Genomic DNA, 20,564 nt, shown 5'->3' on the forward strand with positions numbered 1-20,564 from the left:
AGAATGATTAAAGGTCTTGAGAACATGACCTATGAAGGAAGGCTGAAGGAATTGGGTTTGTTTAGTTTGGAAAAGAGAAGACAGAGGGGACATGATAGCAGTTTTCAGGTATCTAAAAGGGTGTCATAAGGAGGAGGGAGAAAACTTGTTCACCTTAGCCTCTATGGATAGAACAAGAAGCAATGGGCTTAAACTGCAGCAAGGGAGGTCTAGGTTGGACATTAGGAAAAAGTTCCTAACTGTCAGGGTGGTTAAACACTGGAATAAATTGCCTGGGGAGGTTGTGGAATCTCCATCTCTGGAGATATTTAAGAGTAGGTTAAATAAATGTCTATAAGGGATGGTCTAGACAGTATTTGGTCCTGCCATGCAGGCAGGGGACTGGACTCGATGACCTCTCGAGGTCCCTTCCAGTCCTAGAATCTATGAATCTATGAATAAACATGGGATTGACTGAATGGGGAGAGAATGTGTATTGGCATTTATGCTTTGCCTGGCCTTAAGGAAGACAGGCCTTTGAGCTGTTACTGTAACATGGCTGGTGCCAGAGCCCTGTGGAGCGGTGACCCCCTTTTGTTGCCCTCTCCAGTTTCCTGAATGATTTGCATGGCACAACATGTGCCTGGTTACACTCCTGATATTGTTATACATATTATAATTAATTATACAGCACCCAAAGCATGATAGGCACTTTACAGACAATTAAGGAGACAAGGTCTCTGCCATGAGGAATTTACAATCTGAATATACAACTAGAAGACGACAATGGATGAGAAATGGTGTATGACAAAGCAAGCAATTGAACAAACACTGATGTTTGTTACATCTAACATCAGTACCGGGCAAATTAGTTGAAACAATTGTAAAGAATAAAATTGTAAGATACATAGAAGAACATAAATTGTTGGGCAAAAGTCAACATGGTTTCTGTAAAGGGAAATCATGTCTTACTAATCTATTAGAGTTCTTTGAAGGGGTCAACAAACATGTGGACAAGGGGGATGCAGTGGACATAGTGTACTTAGATTTCCAGAAAGCCTTTGACAAGGTCCCTCACCAAAGGTTCTTACGCAAATTAAGTTGTCATGGAATAAGAGGGAAGATCTTTTCATGGCCTGAGAACTGGTTAAAAGACAGGGAACAAAGGGTAGGAATAAATGGTAAATTTTCAGAATGGAGAGGGGTAACTAGTGGTGTTCCCCAAAGGTCAGCCCTAGGACCAATCCTATTCAACTTATTCATAAATGATCTGGAGAAAGGGGTAAACAGTGAGGTGGCAAAGTTTGCAGATGATATTAAACTGCTCAAGATAGTTAAGACCAAAGCCGACTGTGAAGAACTTCAAAAAGATCTCACAAAACTAAGTGATTGGGCAACAAAATGGCAAATGAAATTTAATGTGGATAAATGTAAAGTAATGCACATTGGAAAAAATAACCCCAACTATACATACAATATGATGGCGCTAATTTAGCTACAACTAATCAGGAAAAAGATCTTGGAGTCATCGTGAATAGTTCTCTGAAGACGTCCATGCAGTGTGCAGCGGCGGTCAAAAAACCAAACAGGATGTTAGGAATCATTAAAAAGGGGATAGAAAATAAGATGGAGAATATCTTATTACCCTTATATAAATCCATGGTACGTCCACAGCTTGAATACTGCGTACAGATGTGGTCTCCTCATCTCAAAAAAGATATACTGGCATTAGAAAAGGTTCAGAGAAGGGCAACTAAAATGATTAGGGGTTTGGAATGGGTCCCATATGAGGAGAAATTAAAGAGGCTAGGACTTTTCAGCTTGGAAAAGAGAAGACTAAGGTGGGATATGATAGAGGTATATAAAATCATGAGTGGTGTGGAGAAAGTGAATAAGGAAAAGTTATTTACTTGTTCCCATAATATAAGAACGAGGGGCCACCAAATGAAATTAATGGGCAGCAGGTTTAAAACAAATAAAAGGAAGTTCTTCTTCACACAGCGCACTGTCAACTTGTGGAACTCCTTGCCTGAGGAGGTTGTGAAGGCTAGGACTATAACAGGGTTTAAAAGAGAACTGGATAAATTCATGGCGGTTAAGTCCATTAATGGCTATTAGCCAGGATGGGTAAGGAATGGTGTCCCTAGCCTCTGTTTGTCAGAGGGTGGTGATGGACAGCAGGAGAGAGATCACTTGATCACTTGATTGCATGATCTAAAAAATAAAAAGGAGTCATATAAAAAATGGAAACTAGGACAGATTACAAAGGATGAATATAGGCAAACACCACAGGAATGCAGGGGCAAGATTAGAAAGGCTACGTCTTCACTGGGGGGGGAGGGGAGGTGTCGATTTAAGATACGCAAATTCAGCTACGCGAATAGCGTAGCTGAATTCGACGTATCCGAGCCGACTTACCCCGCTGTGAGGACGGCGCAAATCGACCTCCGCGGCTCCCCCGTCGACGGCGCTTACTACTACCTGCGCTAGTGGAGTACAAGCGTCGATTCGGGGATCGATTGTCGCGTCCCGATGAGACGCAATAATTCGATCCCCGAGAGATCGATTTCTACCCGCCGATTCAGGCGGGTAGTGAAGACGTAGCCTTACTGACCTTCCCCACAAAATGAAGGTTGTAACTTGTGAGATAATTTATGTCATTTGTTCTGAACACGGACTGGACCACCCCATATTTGAGGATTAGTGGGCCTAGACATTGCTCATGGGCTTCACCAGACATCTGCGGGGAGAGCAATATAGCAGTGCACAGACAATCCAGGAAGTTTTTGGAGAGTGTTGGGGACAACTTCCTGGTGCAAGTGCTGGGGGAACCAACTAGGGGCCGTGCACCTCTTGACCTGCTGCTCACAAACAGGGAAGAATTGGTAGGGGAAGTAGAAGTGGGTGGCAACCTGGCCAGCAGTGACCATGAAAGTTCATGGTCAAGTTCAGGATCCTGACAAAAGGAAGAAAGGAGAGCTGCAGAATATGGACCCTGGACTTCAGAAAAGCAGACTTTGACTCCCTCAGGGAACTGATGGGCAGGATTCCCTGGGAGGCTAATATGATGGGGAAAGGAGTCCAGGAGAGCTGGCTGTATTTTAAAGAAGCTTTATTGAGGGCGCAGGAACAAACCATCCCAATGTGCAGAAAGAATAGCAAGTATGGCAGGCGACAAGCTTGGCTTAAAAGAGAAATCTTTGTGAGCTTAAACACAAGAAGGAAGCTTACAAGAGGTGGATACCTGGGCAGATGACTAGGGAGGAGTATAAAAATATTGCTCCAGCATGCAGGGGTGTAATCAGGAAGGCCAAAACACAATTGGAGTTGCAGCTAGCAAGGGATTTGAAGGGTAACAAGAAGGGTTTCTACAGGTATGTTAGCAACAAGAGGGTGGTCAGGGAAAGTGTGCGACCCTTACTGAATGGGGGAGACAACCTAGTGACAGATGATGTGGAAAAAGCTAATGTACTCAATGCTTTTTTTGCCTTGGTCTTCACAGACAAGGTCAGCTCCCAGACTGCTGCACTGGGCAACACAGTATGGGGAGGAGGTGAGCAGCTCTCAGTGGTGAAAGAACAAGTTAAGGACTATATAGAAAAACTGGACATGCACAAGTCCATGGGGCCAGATGCAATGCATCTGAGGGTGCTGATGGACTTGGCTGATGTGATTGCAGAGCCACTGGCCATTATCTTTGAAAACTCATGGCGATCAGGGGAGGTCCCGGATGATTGGAAAAAGGCAAATATAGTGCCCATTTTAAAAAAAGGGAAGGAGGAGAATCTGGGGAACTACAAACCTCAGCCTCACCTCAGCCACTGGAAAAATCATGGAGCAGATCCTCAAGGAATCCATTTTGAAGCAACTGGAGGAGAGGAAGGTGGTCAGGAACAGTCAACATGGATCCACCAAGGGCAAGTCATGCCTGACCAACCTGATTGCCTTCTATGATGAGATAACTGGCTCTGTGGATATGGGAAAAGCGGTGGACATAATATACCTTGACTTTAGCAAAGCTTTTGATAGAGTCTCCCACAGTATTCTTGCCAGCAAGTTAAAGAAGTATGGATTGGATGAATGGACTATAAGGTGGATAGAAAGCTGGCTCAATGTCTAATTGGCAGCCCCAGCGGAGTGCCCCCGGGGTCGGTCCTAGGGACAGTTTTGTTCAACATCTTCATTAATGATCTGGATGATGGGATGGATTGCACCCTCAGCAAATTCGCAAATGACACTAAGCTAGGGGGAGAGGTAGATACGCTGGAGGGTAGGGTAGGGTCCCAAGTGACCTAGAGAAATTGGAGGATTAGACCAAAAGAAATCTGATGAGGTTCAACAAGGACAAGTGCAGAGTCCTGAACTTCGGATGGAAGAATCCCATGCACTGCTACAGGCTGGGGACCGACTGGCTAGCAGCAGTTCTGCAGAAAAGGACCTGGGGATTACAGTGGACGAGAAGCTGGATATGAGTCAACAGTGTGCCCTTGTTGCCAAGAAGGCTAACGACATATTGGGCTGCATTAGTAGGAGCTTTGCCAGCAGATCGAGGGAAGTGATTATTCCTCTCTATTCGGCACGAGAGAGGCCAAATCTGGAGTACTGCATCCAGTTTTGGGCCCCCCACTACAGAAAGGATGTGGACAAATTGGAGAGAGTCCAGCAGAGGGCAACGAAAATGATTAGTGGGCTGGGGCACATGACTTACAAGGAGAGGCTGAGGGAACTGGGCTTATTTAGTCTGCAGAAGAGAAGAGTGAGGGGGGATCCAAAGAGGATGCAGCTAGGCTGTTCTCAGTGGTGGCAGATGACAGAACAAGGAGCAATGGTCTCAAGTTGCAGTGGGGCAGGTCTAGGTTGGATATTAGGAAAAACTATTTCACTAGGAGGGTGGTGAAGCACTGGAATGGGTTACCTAGGGAGGTGGTGGAATCTCCATCCTTAGAGGTCTTTAAGAGCTGGCTTGACAAAGCCCTGGCTGGGATGATTTTGTTGGGGTTGGTCCTGCTTTGAGCAGGGGGTTGGACTAAATGACCTTCCAACCCTAACCTTCTATGATTCTATAAGGGATATCGGCCCATTTACCAGGTGATAGAGCAGACCTTTCCCAGCAAATTCAGAACCAGGAGTAACTGTGACTCAATCAGTCAGGGAGACAGTGCACACACTCTCCTCCTTTGATCATGCTACCAGAGAGACTGCCTCAAATCTGATTTACATTACTGGGAAACAGATTGAAAGTAATGTTCCAACAAAGAAAATCTATTTTCCATGACACGTAGAAGCCTTTTGGTCATTATATAATTGGAAAAGAAAAGCGACAGTAGTATCAAAACAACACTTGCTGGGTCAATCAGTGAGGGTATGTCTACACTACGAGGGTAATTCGATTTTACTTAAATCGAATATGTGGAATCGATATTGCAAAGTCGAACGTGTGTGTCCACACTAAGGACACACTAAGGACAGTAATTCGACTTTGTGAGTCCACACTAACGGGCGAGCGTCGATATTGGAAGCGGTGCACTGTGGGCAGCTATCCCACAGTTCCCGCAGTCCCCGCTGCCCATCGGAATTCTGGGTCGAGCCGCCAATGCCTTCTGGGTAAAAAAAATTTGTCGTCATCCGTCCGTCACTAACGCCCTCCCTCCCTCCATGAAAGCGCCGGCGGGAAATCAGTTCGCGCACTTTTCTGGTCAGTGACAGCGCGGACGCCACAGCACTGCGATCATGGATCACGCTGAGACCATCGCTGCACTTGTGGCCGTTCTCAACACCTCGCAGCTTATCATACACCTTTCCCTGAGGCAGATGAAGAGTAATCAGGCGAGGAGGCTACGACACCGCCGTGATGGCCTGAAGTCGGAGAGTAGCACAGAGCTGTCAGAAACCACGAGCCCCAGCGCCCAGGACATCACGGTGGCAATGGGTCATGTGGATATCGTGGAACGGCGATTCTGGGCCCGGGAAACAAGCACGGACTGGTGGGACCGTATAGTGCTTCAGGTCTGGGATGAATCCCAGTGGCTGCGAAACTTTCGCATGCGGAAGAGGACTTTCCTCGAACTTTGTGAATTGCTGTCCCCTGCCCTGAAGCGCCAGAATACCAGGATGAGAGCAGCCCTCACAGTTGAGAAGCGAGTGGCCATAGCCCTCTGGAAGCTTGCAACGCCGGACAGCTACCGGTCAGTCGCGAACCACTTTGGTGTGGGCAAATCTACCGTGGGGGTTGTTGTCATGCAAGTAGCCAAGGCGATCGTGAAGGTACTGCTCCCAAAGGTAGTGACCCTGGGAAACGCGCAGGTCATCATAGATGGCTTTGCCGCGATGGGATTCCCAAACTGCGGTGGGGCTATCGATGGGACTCACATCCCTATCCTGGGACCGGACCACCAGGCCAGCCAGTACATCAACCGAAAGGGCTACTTTTCAATGGTGCTGCAAGCACTGGTGGACCATCGGGGACGGTTTACAAACATCTACGTCGGATGGCCGGGCAAGGTTCATGACGCTCGCGTGTTCAGGAACTCTGGTCTGTTTAGACGGCTGCAGGAAGGTATTTACTTCCCAGACCACAAAATAACTCTTGGGGATGTGGAGATGCCTACAGTCATCCTCGGGGACCCAGCCTACCCGCTAATGCCCTGGCTCATGAAGCCCTATACTGGCGCCCTGGACACAGAAAAAGAACTGTTCAACTACCGTCTCAGCAAGTGCAGAATGGTGGTGGAGTGTGCTTTTGGCCGTCTCAAAGGGAGATGGAGAAGCTTACTCACTCGCTGTGATCTCAGTGAAACCAATATCCCCATCGTTATTGCAGCTTGCTGTGTGCTCCACAATCTGTGTGAGAGCAAGGGGGAGACCTTTATGGCGGGGTGGGAGCTAGAGGCAAATAGCCTGGCTGCTGATTACGTCCAGCCAGACAGCCGGGCCATTAGAAGATCCCAGCGGGACGCCCTGTGCATCCGGGAGGCTTTGAAAGCTAGGTTCCTGAGTGAGCAGGGCAACCAGTGACTTTTCAGTTTGTGGACAGAAAAGCTGAATCTGCCCCCGTTTCTTTACCCAGTTCATTTTGACTATCCTCTCCAGTTACATACCCCCTTCACCCCCTTCCCCTTCCCAAAAAATAAAATCATTTCGATTTTGTTAATGAACACCGTTGTCTGTATTGCTGTTTTCGCGGGAATATTTTAAACCGGGGACGCAGACTGTGGCGGGGGGCGGGTTCAGTGTTCGGATGCAAATGATGCCTCTAAACTCCCGGAATGACAGGCTCCGCACTGGTGGACTGGTTATTTCAATGGAGCCTGCCAGCACTCCTGGGGGGGACTGTGTGTATGTGTCGGCTATGTGACTTTCTGGCAGGGGGGGTAGGGTTACATATCCCCTGCTGCGTGGATCTGTGAGCCAGGATAAGGACCGCTGCATAAGATCTGTAACTGCCCTCCCCCGCCACAAAGTCACAGAGCAACCCCCCCCCCCCAGAACATGAAAAACACCTCCCAGACTGACCAGGGTAACCAGTGACTGCACTGTGTATGTGTCCTGATGCTGGACCTGACACCGCCTCTGTACCCTGCTAAAGGTCACTGTCCTGTCCAATTACCAAGCCCCTTCCCCCCCTCCAGACAGACTCTCCCTCAAAAGAACCTGACTGAAACAGTAATGGAGAGAAACAAACATTTTATTGCGAACCAGACATGAAACGTGGGGTGTGAAACTTGGACGGGGGCTTGTGTGAGGTGGGTAGGAAAGGGCTTATGAAATTTTGGGGAATGTCAGCCTTCTAGTGCTAGAGCAGTCTGCAGGGGTTGACTGAAAGTTTTAACGGCCCTTGCCGCCCCTCCTTCTTTGGACTTTGGGTGAGGGGGGTGTGGGACTTGGTGGCGGGTGAGGGCGGTTACAGATAGACTGCAGCGGGGCTCTGTCCTCCTGCCTCCGGTCTTGCAGAACATCCACAAGGCGCCGGAGCGTGTCCGTTTGCTCCCTCATTAGTCCAAGCAGCTTTTCAGTAGCCTGTTGGTCCTCCTGACGCCACCTCTCCTCCCGTTCCATGACTGCTCGGTGCATTTGTGACAAGTTCTCCCTCCACTGTGTCTGCTGGGCTGCCTGGGCTCGGGAGCAGTCCATTAGTTCTGAGAACATGTCTTCACGCGTCTTCTTCTTCCTCCGCCTAATCTGCGCTAGCCTCTGGGAGTGTGCTGACAGGCTGGGTTGGGAGACAGTCGCAGATGTGTCTGTGTGAATTGTAAAAAGGGAGTGAATTCCTGAGACAGATAAATGAAATTGTATACAAAGAACCTAGTCTTTCTCTGTGAACAAGACCATGCACTGAACCTCTCACATGCGCACTCAGGACAAGGTCGAATTTTCGGCCGTCGCCTTCAGTGCCTGTGGACTTGCGGAGGTCTTGGAGTGTTCAGAGAACTGTGGCTGGAGACCTGAACTTCTGGAGCGGGCAATAATGGTAAGCCGCAGACTTGTGGCTGCTTAAAACTCCAGCAGTAGCACTGGCCTCCTTTCACATTGAAAGCAATGCCAGTCTCTGCTGCCAGCAATCAGGACAGCATGAACTCTGCCCCTGTCCCACCCCCTCGCGGCTGTCCCAGGGAAAGATCCCTGTATGCTGCCCCTCTCCCTCCACCGCGTGGCTGTCAAGCAGTCCCAATACTAACATTCCCCTCCCTAATTCAAAGCAGGGCGTCATGAGCGACATCACCCTCCTGAGGATCCCGGACACCCAGAGAGAACGCATGCTGCGGGAAAGCATGCAGAAACCGGGGCCGTATGCCGCCATGCTATGTCGTGCGATGATCCCGGAGTACTTGATTGTGGCGTGGAGGGGACATGTCTGCTACCACGGAGGGCCCACTAAGATCGCCCTACCCCGGAACCTGATCAACAGGCTTGAGCTCTACCTCCACGAGACCTACGAGGAGTTCTCCTACGAGGATTTCTCGTCGATCCCCGGCCACATTGACCGGATTTTCGCGTAGGTGCACTGGGACTTTGGAGTGGAGCGTCTTGGGCCTGGGAATCATGTAGTAACGGACATTGTGAACATTTTTTAAAACACTTGGGACTAAATTGAGAAGAGCCTAAGACAGAGAAATCATGAAAACCCATTTGTTACCTTTGTAAATACTCCTGTTTTGTACCTGATTATTTTTTTACTAGTTTACAGAACTTTTATAAATGTACATTGTTAATAGTATAAATATTACCGTTCTGTTTTAAATAAATGTTTACATGTTTACAGCACTTACTGCTTGATCCTTCCCCTGATTCTGTGTCCGGGGTAAGGGATGGGGACGGTTGGTACGGGATCTCGGTAAGGGTGATGAAGAGCTCCTGGCTGTCGGGGAAATCTGCGGTGCCAGCGCTGTCGACTGCCTCGTCCTCCTCATCTCCTTCTTCATCTTCCCCGTCCGCTGTCATGTCCGACGAGGAACCGGCCGCGGACATGATCCCATCCTCGGAGTCCACGGTCAGGGGTGGGGTAGTGGTGGCGGCCGCTCCCAGGATGGAATGCAGTGCCTCGTAGAAACGGGATGTGTGGGGCTGGGATCCGGATCGTCCGTTAGCCTCTTTGGTTTTTTGGTAGCCTTGTCTCAGCTCCTTGATTTTCACGCGGCACTGCGTTGCATCCCGGCTGTAGCCTCTCTCTGCCATGGCTTTGGAGATCTTCTCGTAGATCTTAGCATTCCTTCTTTTGGAGCGCAGCTCTGAACGCACGGACTCATCGCCCCACACTGCGATGAGATCCAAGACTTCCCGATCAGTCCATGCTGGGGCCCTCTTTCTATTAGATTGCACGGCCATCTCTGCTGGAGAGCTCTGCATAGTTGCCACTGCTGCTGAGCTCCCCTCGATGTCCAAAGAGGAACTGAGATTCAAACTGCCCAGACAGGAAAATGAAAATGAATTCAAATTTTCCCGGGGGTGTGGCTGGTCAGAGCATCCGAGCTCTGACTGCTGTCCAGAGCGTCAACAGAGTGGTGCACTGTGGGATAGCTCCCGGAGCTATTACCGTCGATTTCCATCCACACCTAGCCTAATTCGATATGGCCATGTCGAATTTAGCGCTACTCCTCTCGTTGGGGAGGATTACAGAAATCGATTTAAAGAGAGCTTTATGTCGAACTAAATGGCTTCCTGGTGTGGACGGGTGCAGGGTTAATTCGATATAACGGCGCTAAAGTCGACATAAAAGCCTAGTGTAGACCAGGCCTGAGACTCTGTAGATAATAAACACATTACGAGACTGAGAGGAGACTGGAATAAAAGAAACTCAGGAGGAGGCAAAGTTGTGAAACACAGGCAAAAGAAACTCAAAAATAGTTGTGACTTATTTTCTTTGGAAACTAATCGTGACACAACAGGGGTGAGTAGATTTTTGTTAGCTATACAGACATTTAGTTTGTTAATTTGTTAGCTATATAGACACTTGATTCAGGCAGACTAATTGTGTTTATGTAACAGTTTTCATTTTTAACATTCTAAAAGTTTGAGGACCAGGATATTCTTTCATCAGTGCATTTACAGCTGATATGCAAAGTCTAAAGGCCTGATGATAAATTCTTAGTTTTCAGTCTACCAAACTAGTGCTGCCCAGAAATGAACACTTTAAAATATTCACCTCTTATAAATGTTTGATATCTAACCACATAAGAAGATTCCCTCTGTGACTGCAGAGATTGTTTTCCTCTTCCTGCTCTGTACCCACATGGGGTTTGTTCCACCCTCCCCCCAAAACAAGACCATTCTGCGGGGAGAGGGGACAAAAAACAAACATCCAATTTCCATAACTATTTGCCTGATGAAGCAATCCTCTGAGGATCCTTAAGGACAATTTTGAATTTAATGACTTTCATGGGTTTAGAATACATTTTCTGTGCTCTTACAACTTCCATTTTAATTCCTTAATACAATATCAAAAGTAGGGCTGTCAATTAATTGCAGGTAACTCACGCGATTAACTAAAAAAAATTAATCACGATTAAAAAAATTAATCACGATTAATTGCAGTTTTAATCACACTGTTAAATAATAGAATACCAATTGAAATTTATTAAATATTTTTGGATGTTTTTCTACTTTTTCAAATATATTGATTTCTATTGCAACACAGAATACCAAGTGTACACTTTATATTATTATTTTTTATTACAAATATTTGCAATCTTCAAATTGCAATTTGCAATTTTCAAAAATGATAAACAAAATAAATAGTATTTTTCAATTCACCTCATACAAGTACCATAGTGCAATATCTTCATTGTGAAAGTGCAACTTACAAATGTAGATTTTTTTGTTATATAACTGCACTCAAAAACAAAACAATGTAAAACTTTAGCGCTTACATGTCCACTCAGTCCTACTTCTTGTTCAGCCAATTGCTCAGCCAAACAAGTTTGTTTACACTTACGGGAGATAATGCTGCCGGTTTTTTATTTACATCACCTGAAAGTGAGAACAGGCATTCGTATGGCACTTTTGTAGCCAGCATTGCAAGGTATTTACGTGCCAGATATGCTAAACATTTGTATGCCCCTTCATGCTTCGGCCACCATTCCAGAGGAGATGCTTCCATGCTGATGACGCTAGTTAAAAAAATAATGCGTTAATTAATTTTTGACTGAACTCCTTGGGGGAGAATAGTATGTTTCCTGCTCTGTTTTACCTGCATTCTGCCATGTTTTTCATGTTATAGCAGTCTCGGATGTTATAGCAGTCCCAGCACGTTGTTCGTTTTAAGAACACTTTCACTGCAGATTTGACAGAACACAAAGAAGGTACCGATGTGAGATTTCTAAAGATAGCTACAGCACTCAACCCAAGGTTTAAGAATCTGAACTGCCTTCCAAAATCTGAGAGGGATGAGGTGTGCAGCATGCTTTTAGTCTTAAAAGAGCAACACTCTGATGCAGAAACTACAGCACCCAAACCATCAAAACAGAAAATCAACCTTCTGCTGGTGGCATCTGACTCAGATGATGGAAGTGAACATGCGTTGGTCTGCACTGCTTTGGATCGATATCGAGCAGAACGCGTCATCAGCATGGATGCATGTCCTCTGGAATGATGGTTGAAGATGAAGGGACATACAAATCTTTAGCGGATTTGGCACGTAAATATCTTGCAATGCCGGCTACAACATTGCCATGCGAACGTCTGTTCTCACTTTCAGGTGACATTGTAAACAACAAGCGGGCAGTATTATCTCCTGTAAATGTAAACAAACTTGTTTGGCTGAGCAATTGGCTGAAGAGGAAGTAGGACTGATTAGACTTGTAGGCTCTAAAGTTTTACATTGTTTTATTTTTGAATGCAGTTATTTTTTGTACATAATTCTACATTAGTAAGTTCAACTTTCATGATAAAAAGGTTGCATTACAGTACTTGTATTAGGTGAACTGAAAAATACTATTTCTTTTGTTTTTTTGCAGCACAAATATTTGCAATCAAAAATAAACATAAAGTGAGCACTGTACATTTTGTATTCTGTGCTGTAACTGAAATCAGTATATTTGAAAATGTAGAAAACATAAAAAATATTTAAATAAATGGTATTCTATTATTGTTTAACAGTGCGATTAATTTTTTTAATTGTGCGATTAATCACGTTTAATTTTTTAAATCGCTTGACAGCCCTAATGAAACCTAATGACATGCAAAGTAACTTAATTTTTCTTACTACAATGACATTCACTTAATATGATTGCCTCTCCAAGATTCTAATTTTTGTACTGATTTGTATCGCTGCCTATTTTGATAACTTTCAGTTGTTAATATTGGATAATTCAATCAGAACTGATTGAAACATGGAAATCAGATATGTGATTTAACACATACAACATGAAGAGAGACTTGCAATATACTTAACCAGGAATTTTCTTGCTTGCTTTCCTGCAGCAGTACACAGTAAAAAAAAGTAGTGGTAAAGTGACCTTTTAATGCACTGGCACTGCAGGCAGCCAGACCCCCCCCCCAAAAAAAAGCACAGACTTTCATCTTCTTTAATGGACTTATCCATATCTGTATGTTATCAATGTTCTGTATTGTTCAGCTTAAAAAAACAGTAGCTGGAATAGACACATTTCACTGATCAGTATGTATTTTAATTGCTCTGATACAGTCCTGTTGGATGATTATCAGAACCAGTGGGTAAGAATGACAAATGCAAAAAGAAAATGGATGTTTTGTAATTTGGCTTTATTTTTCCATCAGCAGAATAATGATGTGAACAGTTTGCTAGAATAATTTTTTCACACCTGGAACAGCTTGCACACAAGACCTGCAGAGAATTGAGAGCACTCAAGCACCTTGCAGGATTGGGCCTATACTTTGCAAATGGTACTGAATAGAACTTGGCCACTGGAGCAGGTTAGACAAACACCTGTCAGGAATGGTCTAGATAATACTTAGTCCTGTCATGAGTGCAGGGGACTGGACTAGATGACCTCACGAGGTCCCTTCCAGTCCTATGATTCTATGATTTGTTTGTGCAATTTATATCTGAATAGTTCAGTAGAATCCTCCTAATTGGCACAAACAGAGAGAAACAAATGTACCAAAATTAAGCAATTGTCTCAATTATTAGAGGTTCATGGGAACACACTGCACTGGGAAACGTTGTTTAGTTTCAGGAATTGCTTTAAAAAGGTACTCCAAAGCATTAAAATATTTTCTAAAACAATATTAAGGCAAGACACTCATTTAACAATCATAATTGAGCTGGGAAACAGCATGAAATGAACAAAGGGCAGCACAGTGAGAAATTTATGCTAGCAATTGGTGTGCCATTATCCCAATGTTTAAAGTCATTGAAATATATTCCACTGAATCCTTGGCAATTTTCCCAATCAAGCGGGTGTGCCAATTATTAAGATTCAGATTAAGTGGATTTTACTGTATTTCTGACTTTAATCGCAGTACTGTTTATCGTTAGGGTAATATTGGAGACTAATTCATAAAGGAGGACAGCAGTAATTTCTGCTTCTTTTAAAATCTTATCTACAGTCATGTAATAGGAGATCACAATGAGAGTGCATAAAAAGTGTCCAGGTTTCTGTTATTTTCATTTCCTATTTTTGACTTGAATATTTAAGATATATTTTCCTGTAAGGACCCAACTGAATACTTACTATAGTTTTTTATACTCTACAAAATTAATGATACTCTCGTAAAAGCTTTAAAATAAGTGTCTTTCACAGTTTTCTTTTTCAATTTGTGGAACACTTTCCCCCATTTGTGTTTCAAATAAAAATGTAGTTTCTTTTCCCCACCTACATTATATATCACTTTGGGAACAATATTTGTTTACTATTGTGGAACAGCACAATCCAATTTAAAACAAATCAGAGAGTGACTTTTTTAAAGTCAATATTTAGAAATTGGAAGACTTTCTCCAGCTGATACATTAAGGTAGGTCAAACTTGGGGCAACTACTACTACTATACAGAGATCTGCAGATATGGATGAAAGGTAGGGCTTATAAAAGTTAACTTCAAACATGATATAACTACTTTTAAACCCTGTGGTGATGCTTTTTTATATATCCCTTTCATATAAATAAAGTGTATTAGCAAATATAGCTCTCTGTATTGTAAGATGTGATCACAGATTAGATGCAAAAGACTACATGAAGATTTTTAATGTACCGTTCATTTGATGGATATAATTTATAGAAAATTTGTAGACTTCAAAAATGAATATGTATTTACATACCTTAAAGAACTCCTTTTTTTCAACTTGTTCATTGCCATCTGCATCCAACATTTTAAAAGCAATATGAAATCCAGTTTGTGGTTCTGCAATGAAGTGTTAAAAATACATATACATTTGCTTATAAATAATGAATGCAGAATTATCACCTGCAGTTTCAGTTTTCCATAGTTGAATAGATGCTTTGAATTCCCAAATCATATTATCCATACACAACTATTATGTGAATGTTAGAAAACACTGTTTTATATCCATTTCAAAAGATAGGGATATGGGTAATGAAATGTTAATAGTACCTACATATAGCAGAATATCTTGATCTGTTCTCACCTATTCTGAAAATTCAGTCCATCTTAATGCCCTAGATTCTCTTCCTATGATCCTCAGCCTGTTTCCCCATTTTCTCCATTGCCACTGACCATCTTAAGTTCTAGCTCTATGTCCTGTACCTACTTTCATGCTAAGAAGAGCTGGAAGAAATCTCCAAAGCCAATCAATATTCCCAAATTGGTTAGAAGAATCACTGTAGAGTGGTCTCAGGTACTTCTTCCTCTCAGAAACTAAGCATGCTGTATACAATTATCTTGAGACTCTACTGCCCTGAGAAGCAAGAAATTGGGTTTGTAAATCAAATCCAGTTTGTAAATCAAACCCAGTCCTCTCAGCTAGGAGCATGGGAACTAGCCACAGGGTCCCGAGCCGCCCAAGTATTTTTTTTTCTTAATAGAATCTCTCTATACATTTGAGCTCCAATTTTTCCCCTTTCAGCACATTGTGTATTTTATTCTCCAATACCTATTTTTTAATGAAATGATGCAAATAGTTTGCAAAAACGTGCACTGCATTTCTTTCACCAAATTGCTGCCCCTTATCTATCAGGACAATTTCATCAGGTCTAGTAGGCAGTAAGAAAATGCAAAACTCTCTGAACTACTTCTTTTGTCCATTTGAGGCTACCTGACTCACTAGTGGGTTGTCCTCTTTACTAGCCTGCCCAGGAGTAATTTGACACTGAAACATGTTTGAAGTCCATTGCAGTAGCAAGTGACCCCACTGATATAGGACAGTTACCTGTTCCGTAACTGGCGTTCTTCGAGATGTGTTCCTCCTGTCTATTCCACAGTAGGTGTGCGTGCTCGCCACGTGCACCGGTGCCGGAAGTTTTTCCCTTAGCAGTACCCGTACTGGGGGAGCACCGCGGCGACCCCCGGAGTGGCGCCTGTATATCGTGCTATAAGGGGAGCCATGGGCTCCCCCCACCCTCGGTTCCTTCTTGCCGGACAACTCCGACAGAGGGGAAGGAGGGTGGGGTGTGGAATAGACAGGAGCAACACATCTCGAAGAATGCCAGTTACGGAACAGTTAACTGTCTTTTCTTCTTCGAGTGATTGCTCCTGTGTATTCCACAGTAGGTGATTCCAAGCAGTATCTGTTGGAGGTGGGTAGGAGTTCACAATGGTTCGGGATGAAGTACCGCCTTGCCGAACCCAGCGTCGTCCCTACACTGGGCGACGATCGCGTAATGCGAAGTAAACATGTGAACTGAAGCCCACGTGGCCGCCCTACAGATGTCCTGAATGGGGACATGGGCGGCGTAGACAGCTGATGAGGCCTGAGCCCTCGTAGAGTGAGCCTTAATGACAGGAGGCGGGGGAATCCCTGCCAGGTCATAACACGTGCGTATGCATGAGGTAATCCAGTGGGAGAGGCGCTGGGTAGAGATAGGTTGCCCTCTCGCCCGCTCGGCTGAGGCAATAAAGAGTTGAGAGGATCTCCGGAACGGCTTAGTTCTATCCAGGTAAAAGGCCAATGCCCTACGCACATCAAGCATGTGGAGGCGGTGTTCCTCGCTAGAGGAGTGGGGCTTAGGGCCGAGCACGGGGAGAAAGATGCTCTGCTCCATGTGAAAGGTGGAAACCACCTTCGGGAGGAACGCCGTGTGTGGGCGAAGCTGGACCTTATCCCTATGGAAAACCATATAGGGGGGTTCTGAGGTTAAGGCCCTGAGCTCCAAGACATGTCGGGCAGACGTGATCGCCACGAGGAAGGCCACCTTCCACGAGAGGTGCGACCAGGAACACGTGGCCAGTGGTTCGAAGGGGGGGGCTGTGAGACGTGACAAGACCAGGTTGAGGTCCCATTGTGGCACAAGGGGCCTAGCGTCTGGCAACGAATGGTCGAGGCCCTTCAGGAAGCGGGAGGTCATAGGGTGGGAGAAGACCGAGTGTCTTTGCACCGGCGGGTGAAAAGCCGATATGGCTGAGAGGTGCACCCTGACTGAGGCTGGTGCCAGACCGTGAGTCCTAAGGGATAAAAGGTAGTGTAGGACAAACTGGAGAGGTGCAGCGGAGGGGGAAACTCCCCGCTCGCACACCCACCTGGCAAACCTGGACCACTTCGCCACATATGTCCGACGCATGGATGGCTTCCTGCTTTCCAGGAGGACTCGCCTTATCTGCTCCGAACACGTGTTCTCCTCCTCGTTTAGCCACGGAGTAGCCACGCTGTCAGGTGGAGCGCGGCCAGATTGGGATGGAGGAGGCGTCCCCCGTCTTGGGAGAGGAGGTCCGGGCGGAGCGGTAGCACCCTTGGGGGGGCCGCTAAGAGGCGTAGGAGGGGCCCGTACCAGTGCTGGCGGGGCCACGCCGGGGCTATGAGAATGACCCTCGCCTTGTCCACTTTCACCTTCTGAAGGACCTTGGCAATGAGGGGAAACGGGGGGAAGGCATAGAGGAGCTGGCCTGACCAGCTCAGGAGGAACGCGTCGGAGATCGCGCCCTTCCCCACCCCTCCTCTAGAACAGAATTGTGGGCAATGCCGGTTCTGGCGGGTTGCAAACAGGTCGATCTGGGGAGCTCCCCACTCTAGGAAAATTCGGTGGGTGACCTCCAAGTGGAGCGACCACTCGTACTGGGGGGAGAAGACCCTGCTGGGGCGATCTGCTTGAGTATTGCGGATGCCCGGGAGGTGAACCGCTCTCAGGGAGATATCGTGGGCTATACAGAACTCCCACAAGGCCTGGCAGAGGGCTAGGGAACAAGTCCCACCTTGCTTGTTGATATAGTACATGGCGGCGGTGTTGTCCATGAGGACTCTGACCACCCTGCCACAGAGGTGCGTGAGAAAGGCTACGCACGTCAGATGTATCGCCCTGAGTTCCTTGACATTTATGTGCAGGGACAAGTCCGGGGTCGACCATGTACCCTGGGTCTGTACGTCTCCCACGTGAGCTCCCCAGCTCAGGTCCGAAGCATCGGACGTCAGATCTATGGATGGGTTGGCCTCCCTGAAGGGAACCCCTTGCAGCATATTGCTCAGGAAGGACCATAATTGAAGGGAAGCCAATACCGGGGACGGGATTGTGAGGACCTTGTCCAGGCTGTCCCAGGCCTGGGAGAATTGGGAGGCTAGCCAGAGTTGGAGGGGCCTCATCCGGAGTCTGGCATGGCGGACTACGTATGTGCAAGCCGCCATGTGCCCCAGGAGCCGAAGGCACGACCTGGCTGTGGTCACCGGGAATGAGGAGACCGAGACAATGAGGTCCCTTAGGGTCTCGAACCTGTCCAGGGAAGAGAGGCCGTGGCCTTGGAGGAGTCCAGGAGAGCTCCAATGAACTCTATGCGCTGGACGGGCACTAGAGTAGATTTTGCCTCATTCACGACTAGACCTAGGTTTTTGCACGTGGCCAGGAGTAGCTGCACGTGGGACTCCACCTGTGGACGAGAATCGCCCTTGAGGAGCCAGTCGGCCAGGTAGGGGAAGATTTGCACCCCCTTTTTCCTGAGGTACACTGCCACCACTGCCATACATTTCGTGAAAACCTTGGGGGCTGTGGATAGGCCAAAGGGGAGGACTGTAAACTGGTAGTGCTCCGTCCCCACCACGAATCTGAGGAAGCATCTGTGACCCTCGAAAATGTGGACATGGAAGTAAGTGCCCTGATAGGTCCAGGGCCGCGTACCAGTCTCCCGGGTCTAGGGTGGGGATAATAGAAGTTAGGGACACCATGCGGAACTTGGAACGGGTTAGGAACCTGTTCAGGAACCAGGTCATGCAGGTCCAGGATGAGTCTGAGACCCCCTTTTGCCTTGGGGATCAGGAAGTATCGAGAGTAAAACCCCTTGCCCTGGAACTGTGCTGGAACGCGTTCCACCACACCGAGACTGAGAAGCCGATCCGCCTCCTGACCCAGGATGCGGACTTGCTCGGGATCTCCCAGGGCCACACTGGGGGGCGGGGGGCTTGGCGGGGGGGAAGTGAACTGCAAAACGTATCCCTCGGCAATAGTGCTGAGGACCCACTGGTCCGATGTTATGTGGGACCATGCCCTGAGGAAGGCAGACTATCGATTGCAGAACACAAACTTTATTGGTCGAGGAGTCTCCCTGGCAACAGGCCCGGTGCCCCCCTGTAAATAGTCAAAACTGCCTCTTTCCCTGCCTCTTGCCCTTAGAGGGACCAGGCTGCTGGGTACAGCGGGACTGCCTCTGTGACCGGCATTTCTGGTCTCGAGGCTTTCTGTACGGGGGCTCATATCTGCCCCTAGCGGGTTGAGCCGCCGGGAGCGATTTGGCCTTGTCCTTTGCCGGAGGGACGTAGAGGCCCAGGGTCTGCAGGGTGGTGCAGGAGTCTTTCATCCCATGCAGCCTGACGTCCATTTGGTCCGCAAAGAGCGCCTTGCCATCGAACGGGAGGTCCTGCATCAGGGATTGGGCCTCCATCGACAGACCCGACAACAGGAGCCACGATGCCTGGCGCATGGAGATTGCAGACGCCATGGAGTGAGCCGCCGTGTCAGCCGCATCCGAGGCAGCCTGTAGGGCCGCTTTAGCCGCCGCTGACCCCTCTTCCACCAGAGCCTTGAAGTCCTTCCTATCCCGGTCCGGGAGAAGGGGCTCGAACTTAGGCAAAGACTCCCACAGGTTAAAGTCATACCTGCTGAGTAAGGCCTGGTGGTTGGCTATTCTCAGCTGAAAACCAGCTGACAAATAAATCTTTCTGCCAAAGGAATCGAGTCTCTTGGCATCTTTGTTCTTAGGGGTGGGTGCGGGTTGGCCTTGGCGCTCTCTGTGGTTCACCGACTCAACTACGAGCGAGTTAGGTGCCGGGTGGGAGTAAAGGTATTTGTGACCCTTCGCCGGCACAAAATACTTCCTTTCAGCCTTCTTGGAGATAGGGGCCAAGGAGGCGGGAGCTTGCCACAGGGAACTGGTGATATTGGCAACACCTTGGTGTAACGGCAGGGCCACGTGGCCCGGTGCCGAGGGAGATAGAACGTTGAAGAGGGAATCAGATGGTCCCTCGATCTCCTCGGCCTGTAGCTGAAGGTTGGATGCCACCCGCTTCAGCAAGTCCTGGTGCACCTTAAAGTCCTCCTGTGGGACCAAAGGCGGAGGCGCCACAATGGCGTCGTCTGGTGCCGGAGACGTGGCACGCGCGGAGTCGGGCACCGCGATTGGTGCCGGGGCGTCAAGACCCAGGTCGGAGTCCGGTCTCGGGTCCGCCGAGTCCTGGCCTGTCGACTTATCCCGTGGGCGGCCGGACGAGGCTGATGGAGCTTGGGACACTACGGTGACGGAACAGGTCCCCGGGTGGGCCGGTACCTGCTGCCACAGTGCTCTCTGGCACCACTGTCCTTGCCACGGGGTACCGTGCCATTGACCCTGTTGGGTATCTGATGGCACAACCTGTCCCAGCGGGGCAGCGCGGCCCGAGGATGGGAAGAAGGGTGCCGAGGCCGAGGTGACCGAAGAGCGTTTGGTGCCTCGGGAGCGATGGGAACGGTGCCTGTGGCGTCGTCTCCCTTGCGATATGGACCTTGATGACGAGGAACGGTACCCCCTCGACGAGCTGCTTCG

At 47.5% G+C, this 20,564-nt stretch overlaps 1 protein-coding gene across 1 annotated transcript in view; it reads right to left on the reverse strand.

Annotated features, from left to right (window-relative positions):
* The window catches only part of LOC112118329 (calcium uptake protein 2, mitochondrial), a 254,334-nt gene that overhangs the window by 30,251 nt on the left and 203,519 nt on the right, over positions 1-20,564 (reverse strand). Inside the window, exon 6 of the mRNA XM_026653578.1 lies at positions 14,710-14,792. Within this exon, the coding sequence (XP_026509363.1) occupies positions 14,710-14,792 (83 nt within the window). The remainder of the gene's footprint in view (positions 1-14,709; positions 14,793-20,564) is intronic.

This window comes from Terrapene carolina, unplaced genomic scaffold (genome assembly GCF_002925995.2).
Source record: "Terrapene carolina triunguis isolate 2854851 unplaced genomic scaffold, T_m_triunguis-2.0 Scaffold141, whole genome shotgun sequence".
Taxonomy (NCBI): Eukaryota; Metazoa; Chordata; order Testudines; family Emydidae; genus Terrapene; species Terrapene triunguis.